Source organism: Rhododendron vialii, chromosome 7a (genome assembly GCF_030253575.1).
Source record: "Rhododendron vialii isolate Sample 1 chromosome 7a, ASM3025357v1".
NCBI classification, from domain to species: Eukaryota; Viridiplantae; Streptophyta; class Magnoliopsida; order Ericales; family Ericaceae; genus Rhododendron; species Rhododendron vialii.
Window position 1 is genome coordinate 31,160,741 of NC_080563.1, and position 18,181 is coordinate 31,178,921.

Consider the following 18,181-nt stretch of genomic DNA (forward strand, 5'->3'; position numbering starts at 1 on the left):
TTTTCCCGAGCAAACCCCAACTATGTCATGGTACTATAGGATTTCATATTCATGATCCTATAGGATTTCGCACAATGGGAAACGGATGATAGAGACAGAGACCACCTAACCTACCGAGTTTTGTTTCAACAGTATGACTCGGATGATTCCCAGAGTAATTAGATGATTGAGTTTGGTGATGTGGCTTTTGCCATGCTGCCATTTTTTTCTGGGAGAAAATGGTAACAGAAATGACTGGAGCCAAAAAAAGGCGCACCAGTTTTTGGCAATGGCTCAGCTATTTTCCAGACCAGACTTGCTCTGACTAGGTACATTAGACATTTTACATTTTGACTATGGCTATTATTGCTAGTACATGCTTTTAAGTTTTAAATAGCTAATTAGGCTGCGTTCTTATAAACTTAACTTAAATTTGGGAGTTTTTTCCTTATTTGAATTTTTTTCGCATTTGTTAGTTTTGTGTCAAACTTTTGTGAGTTATTTATTCGTCTCGACGAGCGGAATTAAAAAAGTATATTTTTTAACTTTTACCCAAGTATTTTGAGAAATAACCAATTTTTAACATGTACTAGCAATAATAGCCATAGTCAAAAAGTAAAATTTCTGATGTAGACTCTACGCACTTTGTCTTCTTGGTTGTCTTTAGCTAGTAATTATTCAGTTTTTTTTGGCACCACGTGGCTTTACCCCAAATTCTTCCATATTATACATTTATATGGACTCTACGCATTTTGTAGTGAAGAAAGAGCTTAAAGATATCACGTGACAGTATCTCATGGGCATTGAATAATTTTTCAAATTTATCTAACATAATTTGTTTCCACTAAACTAAGAGTTATAGTACTTGATTTTTTTTGTTTTGTCTTTATTTAAAAAAATTCATGTTTGTTAACTTTAATGAATTATTGGTTCGTCTAGAAAAATCAATAAATTAAAAAATTACCATAGTTTTTCTTGAATATTTTTATCTTAATATTACTCTTTCAAGAAAGCTTACCTCAAAATTAACAAACTCGAAATTTATTTGAATGGCCGCGGCCCCCCATCCACAATAATTTAGCCACCGCACACTAGCTCGGAAAACTCGATAGAAAGGACGGCCTGGCATTTCTAAGCTACATGGTGGTCTAAAAAAATTTCGGTATGGCGTTGCTCTCACCACCGTATCTGTCCAGCGCAATCAACCGTTTCCTAAACCCCAATTCTAACCCTAACTTTCCTTTGAGCCACTGCCCAAACCCCCTATTCTTCCGTTATCGTCGCAATCTCAAATTATCAGCATCGGCATCTTCCAAATCCCACCACCAGAACCCGAACCCACCCTTGCCCGCCTCCGGCCAGCCCGAACCGCTCCGGCAGCTCGCGGCGGCCTCTGCCGTCCTCTTTCTCGGCCTTGGCATTAGTATCTGCTCGGCGGCAGCTGCCTCCGCCCGGATTCCGCCCGTCCCTGCGGCCAATCGGCCAACAGTGGTTGAAGAGCAGAGAATCCCAGGTACTTTTGACCTAAGTCACATAATGCGTGTGCGCATGCATAAGCAGGAGTGCGAGCATTGAAGCGTTGGTACCATTAAAATTCGCGATAGTGAGAATTGAGATCGCCAGTGAAGGGTTTTGACTAAGCTTGTGACTTTTCTTGTGAATTAAAGTTGATAGCTTGAAAACTCGAGTACGGACCTATTTACTGGATTTCAGTTAATGTGGTAAATGATGATATGGAAAGGCGAAACCATTGGACATACATAGTAAATCCATTTCAGCGGAAAATAATTTGAATTTCTTGGATGTGGGCTCATAGTGTTGAAAATTTGATGTAACCTGTGCACCTTGATTATATACGTCGAGCAAACCAATGTTCTAAAAGACGCTAGGTGCTATTCGGGCGGTCGGCCACCTTCGAGCAATTAATTGGATTAATTGGTGCATATTGATTTGTAATCGGCAATTAATCGTTCGTAGGACCTATTCGGATAGATCCTAGCGATTAATTCCTTGTTTTAGAACACTAGAGCAAACACAACCCACAATGCTTGACTCGTTTGTTTCCTTTCACATAAAAATCTTTTTCTTCCTATTTCGCCCATAAATTGTTTCTCTTTGTACCAAATTCTATCATGCCAAGCCAACATATATGGAACATGGTATAAGAGCCAGTGAACTTGCTCTATCTCTGCGGGACAACACCCTTTTTGCCCTGGCCATCTGGACTCCGCCTTGTGATTTCAATGTTTGGCCATGACAGCAGAAAATTGACTCTCTCTTCATCCATAACCTTGAACTCATTTGCTTTGTGGTTTAGCACTGCCACTACTTGATTTCAACTAGCCCTATGCACTCACGAGGCGAAATCATTCGTGTTCACCATGAGGCATTGTTTTCTCTTGCAAAAATCAAGTTGGTTTTCAGTTTGTTGGTCCCCTTCGGGGGAATACCTGCTTCCTTTCAACCTACTAGAGTTTGAGTGAAGGACGTTGCAAATGCTATGAGGATGTTGTAGTCTCAAGACTCTCAGCCATATTTTGGCTCGCCTCTAACTCTGCACTCTGCTTCTCCAACCACTTTATTGCCTCAGTCACTAGCACAAGGAAACTTTGCCTTGGAGTCAACTCCACCCTGGAATCACCGTCATTGTTACTGCCTCTGTTAGTGGCTCTACAAGTAAAGGATACTGTTATCAAGATTCAAAGCCAATGCGAAACAATCTACTCTTCCATGTAATTTCTTGCCAACTAGGGATGGCAACGGGGCTGAATGGGGGTGGTTATGCCGTACCCTGACCCGAAAAGTACAACATGACCCTGCCCCTGCCCCGAACCCTAACCCTAACCGGGTAATTCGTGGGTGCTCCAGTTCCCGCTCCGCTCCGTAAAAAATGAGAAAAAAATTGGTTAACCTAAAAGCAAAATAGAAGGGAATAGTTATATATAAGGTGGTATTTTAGTATAATGGCGAAAATATAAGGGTAAAAATATTAATTGTGGTATAATGATAAAAATATCAGGGTACAACTATAACTTTTTTAAGTACAATGATAAAATATTAGGGTAAAACTATAATGTTACATTGTAAAAATATTTTGGGGCGGGTAACGGGGGTGGGGTATTTTCAACCCAAACCCTACACGACCCAATCAGGTTTTTCTAATTTCCCCCAAATCTGCCCCTGCACCCAAAAAATTGGCGGGAACCCGACCTGGTCGGGGTAGGTTCGGGGTGCGGCAAATTGCCATCCCTAAAATGCCAACCATGTCCTGTTGGGTACGTAGGGAAGAACGTTGTTGGCTTGATGGAATCTAATACAAAGAGAAGCCATTTAGAAGCTTAAGCTATATAGCGGGTTTTGTGTGCTCAAGGTTGATAATCATGGTGTGTATGCTGCATGGCTGAATCATTCAACATATTGTATCTTATCATATCCTTACAAGACAGTTCATAGAAAAGGCTCAATTTTATAGGAGATAAACAATCCTTGTTGATCTGTTATGTTGATATTATGGTGTTGGATGGAGAGATTGCGGATGATCAAGTGGCAGAGTGGTTTGAAAGTTGTGTGTCTACAGAATACCTGCAAAACTGAAATGAAAATTCTATCCTAATGCTATGAGCCGTCATGTTACATGGCGCACTGAATGTTTGTACTACTAAGAAAAAAACTGCAAGTAAGATAAGTGTAGCTGAAACGGAGAATGTTGCGATGGATCTGTGGACTGTGGTAAGATTTTGCGAGATAATTAGAAATGAAAACCTTTCCAAAATGGTAGGGGAAGCACCGATAGAAGATAGAATGAGAGAAAAAAAGATTAAGGTGGTATGGACTATTGTAGATTGGCCGATGCGGTAGTTTTTTTTATTTTTGATCATGGTGATGTGGTAGTTAGGAGATGTGATAGTTAGAAGGAGTGATAAAGTACATTGGAGGATAACACTAAGAGAGTGGATAGACCACAATTGAATTTAGAGGTGGTAGTTGGAAAGGATCTAAGTTTTTTTAATATCTCGGAACACAATGCCCTCGAAAGAGGTCAATGGAGAATAGATTTATCCAGCTGACCCAATTGTTTGGGATTTAAGGTTCGGTTTGGTTTGGTATGGTTATGCACTTATGCTATTTCTAGGATTTTATATACTAGTTCTATTCTACTAGTGGTTCAGATCATGCGGAAAATGTGCAAAACCGTGGTAAGAGCATCTACAGTTGAGTATTTGGAATCGTCTGGGACCCAATTTTGAGTATATACCTGCTCCTATTTTGGTGTTCTATAAAATGAAGGGGAGTTAATTTCCATTTGCCTCTGCCTACATGATGGATTGACTAATTCGAGTTCTTCGACATACGTACATTGTGTATTAGGGTATGAATAGTTTCGGCATATGTATCTGCCACTCAGAAAATTAGGGTACTATACTAGTACTCAGTAACCCATACGATGATTACTATATGCAAAATCTGAATGTCAAAAACTATCTAATAAAATTGGGGAATTATCCTGAGGCGATTCCATTGTGGTTTGTGTCTGTGTCTGTATAAAATATATATTCTATTATCTGTTGTTGAGTTTTTCAATTGCTTAATTCAAGATAAAAATCTGGTACAGTGAGTTTCACTTTAACAACTTGGACCCTCTCGTAATAGATTTTCCATGCATTAAGGACTTGCCAATATGTTTTGCAGTCAGTAGAAAAAGCTCCATACGCGACTCTGTAATTAATCGCCCCTGGTTTTAAAAAGGGCCGCAAATGTTACACAACACCCTTACTAGCTGTATGGGTTACGGCCAACTGTTACACTACAATCATTACACCCCACAACAGTGCTGAGAAGAAGAAAATTCACACCTGCGGTTGCTGCCACAATTACGCTATGGCTGTTATCCTTGCAACCGCATCATTGCCACCAATGCAGTATGACCGCAACCACTATTTAGGAAGTTCACGTATACAACTTTGCAATATCATTTGGATGTCCATTAGTATTAAAAATGGGTAGTTTTTGAATCCTTGTGTCAAGATCTACGAAATTTGATATATTGATTTCAAAGCTTTGTGATAATAAATACAGTGAATTTTCAGCAGGACATAACTTCCAGTAATGCTACACGCACAGCAAATGTGCACAGATTTTTTATGGGGCCCACTACGGGTCCCACACAAATAATCCGAGCCGTTCATTAAATGTAAAACATTTTTTCAAGGGTCCCCGCAAAAAATCAGCTCAATCCGATATCTATAAGTGCTTGATTCAATCATTTAACTTTTCATTATCCTGAGATTCGAATGAAAAGTTAAATGATTGAATCAAGCATCTATGAGTATCGGATTGAGCTGATATTTTGCGAGGGCCCTTGAAAAAATGTTTTACATTTAATGAACGGCTCGGATTATTTGTGTGGGACCCGTAGTGGGCCCCACAAAAAATCTGTGCACAAAATCTGTGCACATTTGCTGTGCGTGTAGCATTACTGCATAACTTCTCTTTGAAGTTCTATCAAAATTATAGAAATAACATTCAATTAGATCTGCAAGTACAATTTGGTATTTTGGAATCTTCTCGTGGATGCGAGTGCCAAAGGACATGTTTTTTCTAGCCCAAACGCATTGGACAAAATGCCACATGTTTTATGTACTGCTTTGTGGTTTAGGGCGATTCCATGATATGCTTTAAAATTTACAAGCAGAACAAACTGTTTATTTTCGATTTTATTTGCATTTTTGTTTCTTTGATTTATAGTTTTATGAAATAGCTGTCATGGATTAATCATTCAGCTATTTTCTGAACACAGACAATGATGATATGAAAGGATCGAGAACCATGGAAAACCTGGAAGATAAGGATCTAAAAGCAACATTTGAAAAGAGGAAGTCTAGAACATATGCCTTGACAGTTCCCTTAAGAATTGTTGCTATACGCGGCTCCATACCTCCTTCTTGGGTCCAGGTCATCTTTATAACTTGTTCTGCATTTCCGTTTGTGTGATATTGATACCTCTGAGTATACTTCTCAAATTTTGTTCATACAAATAAATACAAATACACATGCAAAGCATGACCCTTAGCTTCTGTTAGCTTGTATGTCTTGTCAAATTTTGAAAAAGTTGGACTTGAGAATACTAAAATATGCAACTCGGGAGGGAAAAGTGTGATACAAAGTTAAGGTAAACTAATGTGACGTTGAGCGCTTATTTTATTTCACATTAGTGTTATTTTCTCATCATCTAAATGATTCAGTAGGGAACTGATATTCTTCCTGTTTAAAGACTCTAGGGGGAAAAAAGTTCAAAGAAAAGCTTATAACTACAACCTTTACACAAAAATTCACCGCCGCAGCAGCAGCACCAACAATAGTTGTCATAGGCCACGTATATTATTCATCTTTGCATGGTTCGACTCTCACAATGATAACCTTCGTTATGTGTATGCAGTTACGGGTATCAAGTTCGGGCAATGTTTCTAGTTGTCAGATCCATCTAATCATGTATACAACATGACACTATATAAACTATATATAAAGGACTAATTTATTTTAAGGTATAGAGTGGTGTTTACGAGGTAGAATAGACTTTCCATGCATGATTTAAATTCTGAGAGTTCTATATATTTTGTATGGTAAACTGGAAACACTTAAGATCCTTGTTAGGTCGATATCAACCACCAGTAGCAGTCACATATCCGATACCTATACCCAAACGTCAAGTGTCCCCCACGTGTTGTTACATGTAGAAGTGTCCGTGCAAGAAGTTCTCAGTGTTTGCGTATTCATTCCTAGTTTTTGTTATCCTCATAATGCACTTTTTTGCGAACAGGATTTCATTCAATCTCAAGGAAGGAGAGCAAAGTTACGTTTAGAGCTCCGCGGAAGTCTCGACAACATCTTTTCTGATCTTTCTAAATCTTTTACCGAAGGAAACATTGGCCCTAAATCTGCCGTGGCGGCTGATATTGTTAGTGTTGGTGATTCCTGGCTTAGTTTGGCTATTAGAAAGGGTTTAATCGTGGCCCTTCAAGGGGTGGAGGACTATGATTGGTTTAGAGGCTTAGATGACAAATGGAAGGTAAGGATACAATCTGATTTATATGGTCCTTTTTATACTCCAATCCTTGCTATGTACACAAACATTCCATTGCTACGGTTTTCCAGATTGGCCTATATGTTCTAACATCGAAGGGCTATGAGTAAATTGTGCAGGAAAGAAAACTTAAATGAATAAATCATTGTCTGATGAATTGCTATTTCAAATGACGCTTCTAAATTTAGTGAGAGATCTCAGAATTGACCCTTGCGTTCATTTTTCGTGCATCAGGGTATTGTGACAACCGGATCCTCAAGCACCACAATGTAGAAATAATGGATTTTTAATCATCTTATTCTGAAAAGAATAACATTTACAGCTGTGTTCTAAAATAAATAAAACAACTAGCTGGCCTAAACTCCATATGCCTGTCCTGTGCTTTCGCTCTCGCATCAGCAGCTAACCTGCAGTTGTGGACTCTCCTATTGTGCCATAATGAATTTCTTCATAAACCCCCAGGAAATATACAATATGACGAGAGTAGTTATGCTCACAATAAATGAGACCAACCAATTTGCGACACGGAGTCAACGACAATTCACATAATATGACCTCATATCAGGTCCTCCTCAGTATATGACCGGTTACTGCTCGCCTGCCATATGAGACTTCTCAGGCCGTTAACACAGTAGGCAAATTCACTCGGTCACATACTAAACAGTTCCATGGCACCAAGCCCCCATTTATATAACGTAACTCGACTTCACCAAAGAATTCATGGATTTCAATAAATAGCATAACAATCGAGCCGAATACAAAAACATGCCAAAGGAATACTCCGGAGATTAATTTAGAGCATATTGTATACTTCCTGGCTTCGGTACCTTAATCTACCTCAGACCTTTAGCCCCTGTGCACCGAGATTGCATGCAACACCCTAAAACCTTCAATTCCGATTCCTACGTACTCACCTTCTAGCTCTTTGTAAAACACCGAAAACTTATTTGTCCTTAAAGAAATCCTTTGTTCATGTTTTTATAGCTCCTGTTAAGTAAGCTCACGAGGTGTCTAAATAAGGCACTTGTCCATCCACCATTTATTTGTTTCAATTGTCATTTTCACACAATAGATTATAGATATTAAGTTTGCACCTCACATGCACACACCCATGTACAGAATCTCCCACCAATTACCTTTTTCCTCTTCCAATTCTTATCTTTATCTTTTAACTTCCAGTCATGCAAGACAAAACCATATAAAATACGTATAAGCAACATATATACAGTAAAACTTGCATCTCCATGTGCAAGACGGGGTTGCACGTCAGGGAGAGTGTTAGATAGCTTGATGTACAATGTTTGGCCCATTTCCTAACGACTTAAGCTTTTGGGATTACAAGTAACTTAACAACTATGCCATGTAAAATCAATCTAGTGGGGCACCGTTCTAATGTTTGGTGCTCCCTTTGAGAATCTGGAAATGGTCGAATTCTTATGCATTCAATTAGAGGTTTGCTGGCATTTTCTTTGTGGTACATATCCACTATCCTAGGCTATAAGGTTTTGGGAGATCTAACACCACATTGACACACTTCAGCACTGGATGCTCATACCTGAGTTGACATAATATGGGTTCCAACCCGAGGCTGGACCATGACTTCTTTTCTCAAATGTCACATAATGGTTGACTTTATTGAGGTCCAACAGTTGAAGATTTGGGACTCTTCCAGGAAAACCGGTGACGACTAATATAGGAAAAATACTGATATAGTGTAATCACTTAACTGTGAGTCAACGTGATAATTGGTAGAACCAGAACCTTCCTTGTATAAATTGAATTCGAGTATGCACACGGCCAACCATGAAGCCCATAAACAAATAAGCACTTTATAGGTTTAAAATTTATTTGAAACCAGTCAATTGAAGTCCTTCCTAGTTTCCAGGCATCGAAAACTAGGATCCGGATCACTAGTTATACAAGTTTTGACTTTTGACTGCTATTTCTCCAATGTCTCTACTAATCTGAGAGAATTAATTAGTTTTGAAAACCTTCACAATGTTTGATACTTTGATCTGTGATGTGGAAAAGCTTCAGAAGTTTATCAGTTGTATAGCTTAACCTGTTTATCATGCTTCTTTGATTTTTTATGAATCATGCATAACAGACAATCTTCAGAATCAGTTAAATCTGGATATTTCAAATGAATCTATATTTTCATGTCTTAATATTCACTTTTAAGAGTTAAATTGCTTATGCATAGACTATAAACCCATATTATGTAACTATTGTAAGAAAGAAAACAGGAACCAGTATTATGTAACTATGGTAATGAAATTCAAAACAGAAAAACTTCTATACCCTGGTAGTGCTGAGAATGATAGTCCCGGATCAATGTTTATTGAATCTAAATGACAGTGGCCGGTGTTGGTTATTGATATTTAAATGAAGTACGTTTTATGTTTTCCAAAATGAACCTGTATCACTGTATCATTGTGCTGCTTCTTAAATACTCTCAGGTATATTTACGCAGGAACAGTGAGGGAAGGTTAGATCCTAAGGGGACAATATGGGCTGCTCCATATAGATGGGGAAGTGTAGTAGTCGCTTACAAGAAAAACAAGTTTCAAAAGCATAATTTGGCTCCAATAAAGGTAATTTGTTTTCCAGGCTGTAAATGGTTACAATATAGTATATCTTGAGGCCAAACGATGATTTCCTACTCCTTAGTTAGTTATGGATTGTTTTGGATGTGGTTCATTACTTTTGTTCTAAAAAGGACGTCTGATAATTGACTCCATTCAGCTAGAATTAATGATCATAATTGAGCTGTCAGTTGGTTTGTCTTGACATGTTCTACTCTCATCATCACTTCTTTTGATGTCTATCTCTTTCGCGATTCTGCTAATATTTGTTTCCAGTGTGGCCAAATGAAAAATAAAATAGTGGCATAACACTCTTAGAGACTTGTTTGGATTAATCCCAAGGATTCAGGGTTCTTCTGGTATGAGAACATAATCAAGAATGGGCAAGTGGTACAAGAATGTTGTGGTATCATAAGGGCACTTGTGTGTATTACACAATTCGGGTTTACTAGAGTACTTCTGTGAATATTTTGTATTCATCCAAAGGATAAATGTTTCTTCTGGTACGCTGAGCACAATCGAGAATGGGATCATTGTACGAGAGTGTTGCGGTACCATAAGGGCTTACATAATTTCCCTATCCAGATTTAATATGCTACTTACATATTTGAGGAAAATATTTTATGTTATTCCTACAAGTTCATATATCCTGCATGTACAAGTCATTGCGCATGAACGCTCTGGGTTGGGGCTCGCTCTTTGAGTTCTTAGTCAGAAAGTGAACAAGCTTGCGGTGTCTGATCCCTACTCTCTTTCGTTGTATGAGCTACAGTCACTGAAATACTCTTCCTTGCATATATGTCTTAGTTTAAGTTAGTCTTGCTTTGGGTGTCTCACCCTTCTCTGTATGGCGCAACTTAAATAAATCAACACTCATGCAACTTAAACCTGAACTTGTGATTACACCAACCCAAGAGATGAAGTCACAAGTGTCAACAAGATGGTCTAGTATCATCTCTAAGACCAAGGAAGTGGACTACGGCGAAGAATAGTGCCACTGAGTCGCGTCTGTATGTTATCTGTATTGGAGACTGATACTCCTCTGAAACTTGTGGATACGTATCCCAGAAGGATCAAAAATATAATTTCGTATGGTTTACTTTTAAAATTTCAGATACTTTTTAATACTATAGGTCACATATCAGATCCTTTATGAAATTAAGATTGTGTAACATTTTTAATAGTAGTATAGCAAAATTGGTAGGAATACAGTGAAGTAGAAATTTCTAGTACTTATTTATTACTGAGAGAATGAGTTGAAAATAGTTTCATCCTTTATTTTAAAAGTTTTTCAATGTCCTTATTGTGTCATAGATGTGTTCCATGAAATTGAATTTCAACAAGTAACCAAGGAAAATTTGGTACACCACTTTTGCATACGAAAGAATACAATGATTTTGGACCATTCTTGTAGTTATACATAAAATACTGGTGAAAAGGCTTGATGTATCCTAGCTGTGCCCGTCTCCTATTTTTTAGACTCTCTTGTATCTAATTGTCTGCATCAGTTGCCATGCTTCATACTCCAAGACCCATTAGAAATTGTACAAGTCTTTGCTCTTCTCTGTAAGCAATAAACCATATTGTCACTCAGTTCTTTAAGCTCTTTGAAAGCCAACTGATCCCCAAAGTAGTCATAGCAGAGTAGAACTCTTGTATTGGCCTATTTCCTTGGAAGGTTGCTTGAATTTCATGTTTTAACTGATATCTCTTTGCAAAGTTCGATTGGAACTTTGGAAGTACAATCTGGAAAGGTAGTCCCAAATTTCCTTTGCTGATAGTTGATAGAGGATAGACTGATCCACAGAACTATTTATCCAAGTTATAATTTTGGAAGTGTTGGTGCACCAAGCGGAACATGATTCCTTGTAATTTGCAGCATTGGCATCAGTAGACTTTGTTACATCCCCAGAAACATGAACTTTTCTGTCACTTATCCCATTATTGTATATCTCATGTACCAACTTTACACCGATAGCTTGAAACGAATCTGAACTTCTACTAGCCAAACTTCCAAGAACAAGATCACAGAAAAGTCAAGTTTAATATCTTCAATATCGGTCAAATCTGCAAAGTGCACTGTGCTGAAGTAATTACGAGGATAATTTTGTATCTACCTACTTGTGGTTTGAACACTAGCAAACCAAGTCAAAGAATCAGCAGCAAGCGTGAAAAAACCATAATTGAACCGAGGTTAAAGATAATATTGGAGGCGTTCAGTTAGATTTCAGCAACCACTGGATAGGGTGTCTGAAACTTTCAGGTTGAAATTTCTGATGAAGCGAGGGTTTGGATCGAAGGAGGAGATCAAAGAGAAAAATGAATGTGAAGATGACCTGATGAGTGCATGTCTTGGTGGGTCGTGATTTGAGCTCTCCATAAAATTAATGTTGGTCAGCCTATTAGCAAGCCTTTTTTCAAGAGAAAAGACACTTAATACGTTCTTTAGTGGCAATAAGAACTTGCTTGTTGGAATTGCTATTTCAGCTCTCATGTCACTTTTTCTTTGTTCTTTTTTTTTTTTCCTTTTTTATATATTGTAGTTTCTCCGTTTTGATGAAAAAACGGTTGTTGGCTTAAATTCAGTTATTTGGCTTTTCGTTACTTATTTAGCGTGGAGCTTTTGTTTTGGCTTGAGAAGGTTGCAATCATATAAAAGCCCTTATTCAATGAGTGAGCCTCATGCCAGTTTCCGTAAACCCCCTAACTCCAAGTGGACGAGAGGGTGAGTTTGCAACTCGATTCTAGGATTGGAAGTGAAATTCTGTGAAGCTTTAGGGCCACAAAGTGTAAATAACCAAAAGATTCAACTAGAAAAGCAGTTCCACTTAATATTGTTAGGATTCTAAACCCCAGAACTTCTTCTTTGCTTATGAAAAAAATATCTGATTGTCGAATTTGCGAATATTATATTTCGGGAGTACTTATTACTATTTTTTCCCATTCACAGGACTGGGCTGACATATGGCGACCTGAACTTGCGGGGAAAATTTCCATGGTTGATGACCCTAGAGAGGTTGTCGGTGCTGTATTGAAGTCTATGGGGGCATCATACAATACAAGCAACGTTGACTCTGAGGTTGCTGGAGGGAGAAATGCTGTGCGGGCGAAGCTTGCACAGCTCCAAAAACAGGTATATAAATGCATGGTGAAGCCATCCTAGGATAATAGTAGACACGTGCAAGCTGGGGTCTTTGGCCTGTGAGTGAATTTGTTGTGCTAACCGTGGAAAAACCGACTGGTATATTTGAATGTTATACACGATGTCGAGCTATTAATATTTATAAAGTATGCGGTTGATAGATGTTCCTCTAACTGGTTGTAAGATGGATGGATAGGGGATACAAAACCAACCAGAAATAAGGAAGTGGGATGAATTTGTTGCAGTAGGCAAGACAATAGTTCACTTGGTAGTGGTGACATGGTAAGAAAATGCTGCAAATAAGCTGGCACCACTCAAAACTTGACCAAGGTCTTGCTGATGCTGCTTTAATAAATGTTATCCAGTTGTTGAGTGGACGTAGATTAGTCGATCCTTTCTATTTAAGCAGCCTTTGAAATTCTGACTTCCATAAACTACTACTACACGCTTGATCTTTCCTAGATTTGGACTGGTGAAAAGCAAGAGTCCTGACTGATGCTAGCATGGACAAGTTGTTGCTGACTGTGTCGTGCATTTTATAATACCATTATAGTTATATAATTTTCATTATAGCAATGTTTGGTGTGTCCTTATACGTGTTAGATGGCTTTTTGTAGGTTCGACTATTCGACAGTGTGCAGTATCTGAAAGCATTTGGAGTGGGAGATGTATGGGTGACAGTTGGGTGGAGTAGTGATGTTCTTCCTGCTGCCAAACGTATGACAAATGTTGCAGTTGTTGTTCCCAAATCTGGAGCTAGTTTGTGGGCTGATCTATGGGTATGTCTACAATTTCTTTCAGTTAATTGATTTCCTAAGAATTTGAAGTTGTTTCTCTAATTGAAAATCTAGTTGTGGCATTTTGACACTCATGACGATGCTTCCCTGCATGTATGGGATGAAGTTCTTAAAACATTTCAACCTTGAAGACTTTCTTTAAAGATATTTACCTAATTGCATGACACAATTAGGTATCTCCTGACCGAAAAAGTTCAAGCTATCGGTAAATCTGCAAGGGTATACAAAAGATCCTATACTGTAATCATCAGAAGCGATGATCTTTGGGTAGACCCAAAATCTAATGCGTTTCTGTGTCAGTTGAACTGAAACCTGACTTTTAGATCTTTTTGGAGTAGAAAGACAATGCAGACAAGATGTACACATAATTAGTGGGCCAATATTGGATCTGTTTGTAATGGTCAGAACTTAGACCTAGACCTCTCACAAGGCTTATTTACCTATTCTTCTCTTTTGTTATCTTAGATTACAAGAGCATCTAAAATGGGCTCTTCAAAAATGTGTGAAACAGTGTGTGTAAAAAATGTTAAAAGCAGGACCCATTTATGTGGGCTATGAATGTGTTAGTTTAGGGACTGAGTATGTATTCCAATGGTGTGGTTAAGTGTGAGTTAGGATAGGTTAGGTGTATTAAAATTGTTAGGAGTTATACGCTAATATTAGTGAGTGGCGTACTTTAATCTTTGTTAGTTTGCACTCACTCGCGCGCGCGCACGCACACACGTCTTATGTTTGTGTGTTAGCCTGTTAGGGTGAAGGGACAGTCTAAACACTTTTCCTTCTCTCCAACATTGGGATATCAAAGCATTGTTAACCCTGCCTCTAACTCTAATCTTCATCGTTCACAACCCAGGTTTCGCCACTTTTTGTGGCACCCTACCACCCTCGCTGAGGCAGCGTCACCTATTACCTTTCCATCTTTGCATGATCTTTGGGTGACAACCCTCGCCGCTGATCTCTGAAACTCGTCGTTGACCTATACAGATCTCTGACCCTGCTCCTGACCTTTGGAGAACTCTGGCCATCACTGTCCTTCGTTGATTGTCAGTTGTTGACACTCATTGCTTGTTGGTCCTGCATGTCATATTGGAACGTCTGCCTTTGATTTTTCTTAATTAGGGTAAGTTACCAATTGTCCCAAAAGCTTAAGCTGTTAGGAAATGGGCTCGACAATGTATATAAAGCTATTCAACATGGTTCTCAGTTCTCACTCTTGTTGTGCTATGTTGAGTTTGCTTGTTTGGGTGTTCATTTTGTTCTCATTAGTTGACTTTTTTATGCCAATATTGCTTGGTGGTTGGTTGGTAGTTACTTTCTCAGTTGTTGGTTGTTGATTTGTTTCTAGTTGTTTGGTTTTTGCTCCTCATTGTGCATTGACTTGTTTGTAATGGCTTCTAGTTCTATACTTCTATGTCTACTGTTGCTGCTAGTACTTTTCGTTCTCTTTTGTATCCTGATAAATCATCCATTACATGGTGATCTCTATGAAGAGGTCTACATGGAGCAACCACTAGGGTTTGTTGCTTAGGGGGAGAGTATTCTGGTGTGTTGCTTTCGGAAAGCTCTTTATAGTCTTAAGCAATCTCCTAGAGCTTGGTTTGCCAAGTCTGATGTGGTCTTGGGTAAAATATTGTTGTCTATGTGGATGATATATTGTTACGGTGATAAGTTGAAGGAATTGCTACAACGTCAGTTTTGTCCCAAAGAATTGAGCAGGTTGCGTTATTTCTTGGGTATTGTATTGAGGTGGCAAGGTAAAATGATGGAATCAGATTGTCTCAAAGGAAGCATCTGTTGGATATTTTAGAGAAGATTGGTTTGCTGGGATTTAGGCCGGTGGATACACCCATGTGTCCCCAATGTCAAACTTTGTATTGACTATGGGGAGTTGCTTCCTAATCCAAACCCATATGGTCGCTTTGTAGAGGAGTTGCATTGCCTTACCATTAGGAGTCCTAATATCTTGTTTGCCGTTAGTACGTGAGGCAATTTATTTCAGCAAGTCAACTTCTGCATTGGAAAGCAATTCTTAGGGTTGTGAACTATCCAGGACGTGGTCTATTATACAATGCAAGTGGTCATTTGCTTGTTGAGGCCTTTAGTAATCTAGATGGGGCAGGAGGACCATATAATAGGAGATCGACCACTGGAGGTTTATTCCTCAGTGGAAATCTTGTTACTTGGAAGAGCAAGAAGTAGACAGTTGCTGCAAGGTCTAGTGTAGAAGCAGAATGCAGAGCTATGGCTCATGTGAGATTGTTTGGGTACGGTCCTTCCTTCAAGAGGGAGTTTTGGTGTGTCATTACCCATGCGCGCACACGCACACACACACACACACACACACACACAGACATATATATATATATACACTGTAGTAATTGGGTGTGGTAGCTATTCTATTTGTGTCCACTGGTTCTCAATAAGCTGATATTTTCCCCAAAACGCTGTGCAAGCCATGCTTAGAGTTACTATGTAACAAGCTAGGTCTTATGGGATATCTACTACCCAGCTTGAGAGTGAGTGTTAAGAGTTATATGTACACGCGCGTTTGTGTGTATTTGTGTTAGGGTACATATAACACAACATACATATGTATATAGACATATTATGTTAATGATGGTCCCCACCACTCTTCCCCCTTTCTCCCTCTTCTCTCCCTTACTCTTTATGTGTGCCAAGTGGTTACCCTAACTTCTCACACGTAGCATACAACTAAATTAGCACATACATGCATTTGCTAGTTCTGAGCATACAACACAACACTAATCCAATAGATAACACACCCAAAAGATGCTCTAACTACCCTTTATTGCATAGAAAGTAGAGGGTATACGATCAGGTCATGCTATTGTTGTCTGGAGTTTAGAAGTCAATTGCCCTGCATTTCTTGGTGCTGAAGGAAATACGATTAAGAACCACTGTAGAAGTAGAACCTTTACTGGCAGCTTCTACACCTTAATGTCGGAAACCATGGAAAAAAAGAAGAAAAGAAGAAACAAACCTTGGGAGGAGAACTAAGGGGAGTAATTCCTATTGATCTGTACTTTATGACATATTCACTGATTCTATACCGATACCAAAGAACATATTCCATCGCATTCTTTATTGCAGACTGTAGCTGTAGAGTCCCTTAAATAGATTCCTCTATACAAGATAAGGATAAGATTACCCAACTATGTTACCACCAAATTTACTCAATGATAGGCTCATATGTTTGACAAGTTCACAAATAGAACATCCTTGTCAAATAGAAATAGCCGGTGGGGTGATCGTTCCTGTTTGTGCTTATCAAAAGAAAAACAAAATCTTTCCTGTTCCCTACCAGGTTTCCTCTTAGAAATCATGTTCGCATTCTTATTTGCAGGCAATACCAGCCACCTCAAGATTTGCTACAAATAGAATTGGTGGATGGAATAGGGGACGGTCTCCTCTGGTCCATCAATGGATCGAGTTCTGTTTACAGGCTGCAAGGGCAATGCCTTTCCAGCAGGAGGTCATACCAGGTGCCTCTCCCTCTTCCCTGGAGAAGGGCGCTGTTGAAGAGCCTAAAGAACTTACCAAGGGAAAGCCCAATCTGGACACAAATCTCATTGCTGGAGTGCCCCCCACAGAGATTCTGGCTCGTTGTGAGTTTCTGGAGCCATTATCAGATGCTGCTGTGGACGATTACCAGTGGTTAATCTCAAGTATGCATAAACCTCGTCATGGTTTGGTACATAGAATGGGGCATTCTATTGTCTCCATGATTCAAACAATGTGGTCAAATGCAGCCAAAGGTAACTTGATGTTACCTGTTTTTAGATAAAAACTGTGGTGGCCGTTTAAGTCCTTTTGGTATCTTAATGAGGCTTTGAGAGGCTTTATATTGAAGTCTAATTACTCAGCATGTTCTGGGTGAAGTGTCTCTTATGGCCAGATATCTGTGCTGTTGCTAAAATAGCATTTGCTAAGGTTGGAGAGGTTATTATAGCTTCATCATTTCTTTTCAAGTTCCCTGTACGACTTCTATGTGTAACACTTGTTTCAAAGCAACATTTATCCATTTATACCTTTTCCATTCTCTGTTATAAAGCTTGTAACCAAGGTAGAATGAGGTTGAGTGTGCTGCTAGCTAAATATTCTTTTGGCTCTTGTTAATAACAGTGGCCTGTGCGATGCACTGGTGAATGATTCTGATCTAGAGTCGCGGCAGTGACTTGAGAGGGGCAATGTTAATGTTTAGAGATATGGTTGTGCATTGAGTTAATTCTGAGTAGGGCTTTCATCATGTGGATCCAGATGTGCGGCCTATTGCTGTTGTTAAACATTTGTTGTTCATGAATTGGGTTCAATCACCAGCTTACTTTCATAGCCGGAATTGTTTTTCCTGTATTGGGTTAACTTATGTTGGAAAATATTACAGGATATAATATTTTATTTTTAAGTGAATGAAAATTGAGTTATTTTGGAATTGCATCTTTTCATTGGCACATGTTCGCCGTGAACGGATGCGTCCTTCACGAACAGATGTCTCCTTCCTTGGTGACTTTTCGTAGAGTTACAAGTTGACCTATAAATATTATTTCCCTAATTCATTTTTAGAGGTTGATTTTTCCTT

General features: G+C 38.8%; 1 protein-coding gene across 4 annotated transcripts; it reads left to right on the plus strand.

The window, feature by feature from the left end:
- The first annotated feature begins 1,055 nt into the window (after window positions 1-1,055).
- LOC131332364 (uncharacterized) lies at window positions 1,056-17,930 on the plus strand. 4 transcript variants are annotated; one of them, XM_058366548.1, is made up of 8 exons: window positions 1,057-1,492; window positions 5,777-5,931; window positions 6,797-7,045; window positions 9,520-9,654; window positions 12,596-12,778; window positions 13,405-13,566; window positions 16,949-17,360; window positions 17,485-17,830. In XM_058366548.1, the coding sequence occupies exons 1-8, from the start codon at window positions 1,144-1,146 to the stop codon at window positions 17,517-17,519; spliced, it is 1,680 nt and encodes a 559-aa protein (XP_058222531.1). In that variant the 5' UTR covers window positions 1,057-1,143; the 3' UTR covers window positions 17,520-17,830. The 4 variants fall into 4 exon arrangements, with proteins under 4 accessions (XP_058222534.1, XP_058222531.1, XP_058222533.1 ...); XM_058366550.1 differs by having other exon boundaries at window positions 1,058-1,492; window positions 17,728-17,930; XM_058366551.1 differs by lacking the exon at window positions 9,520-9,654 and having other exon boundaries at window positions 1,056-1,492.
- The last annotated feature ends 251 nt before the right edge of the window (window positions 17,931-18,181 follow it).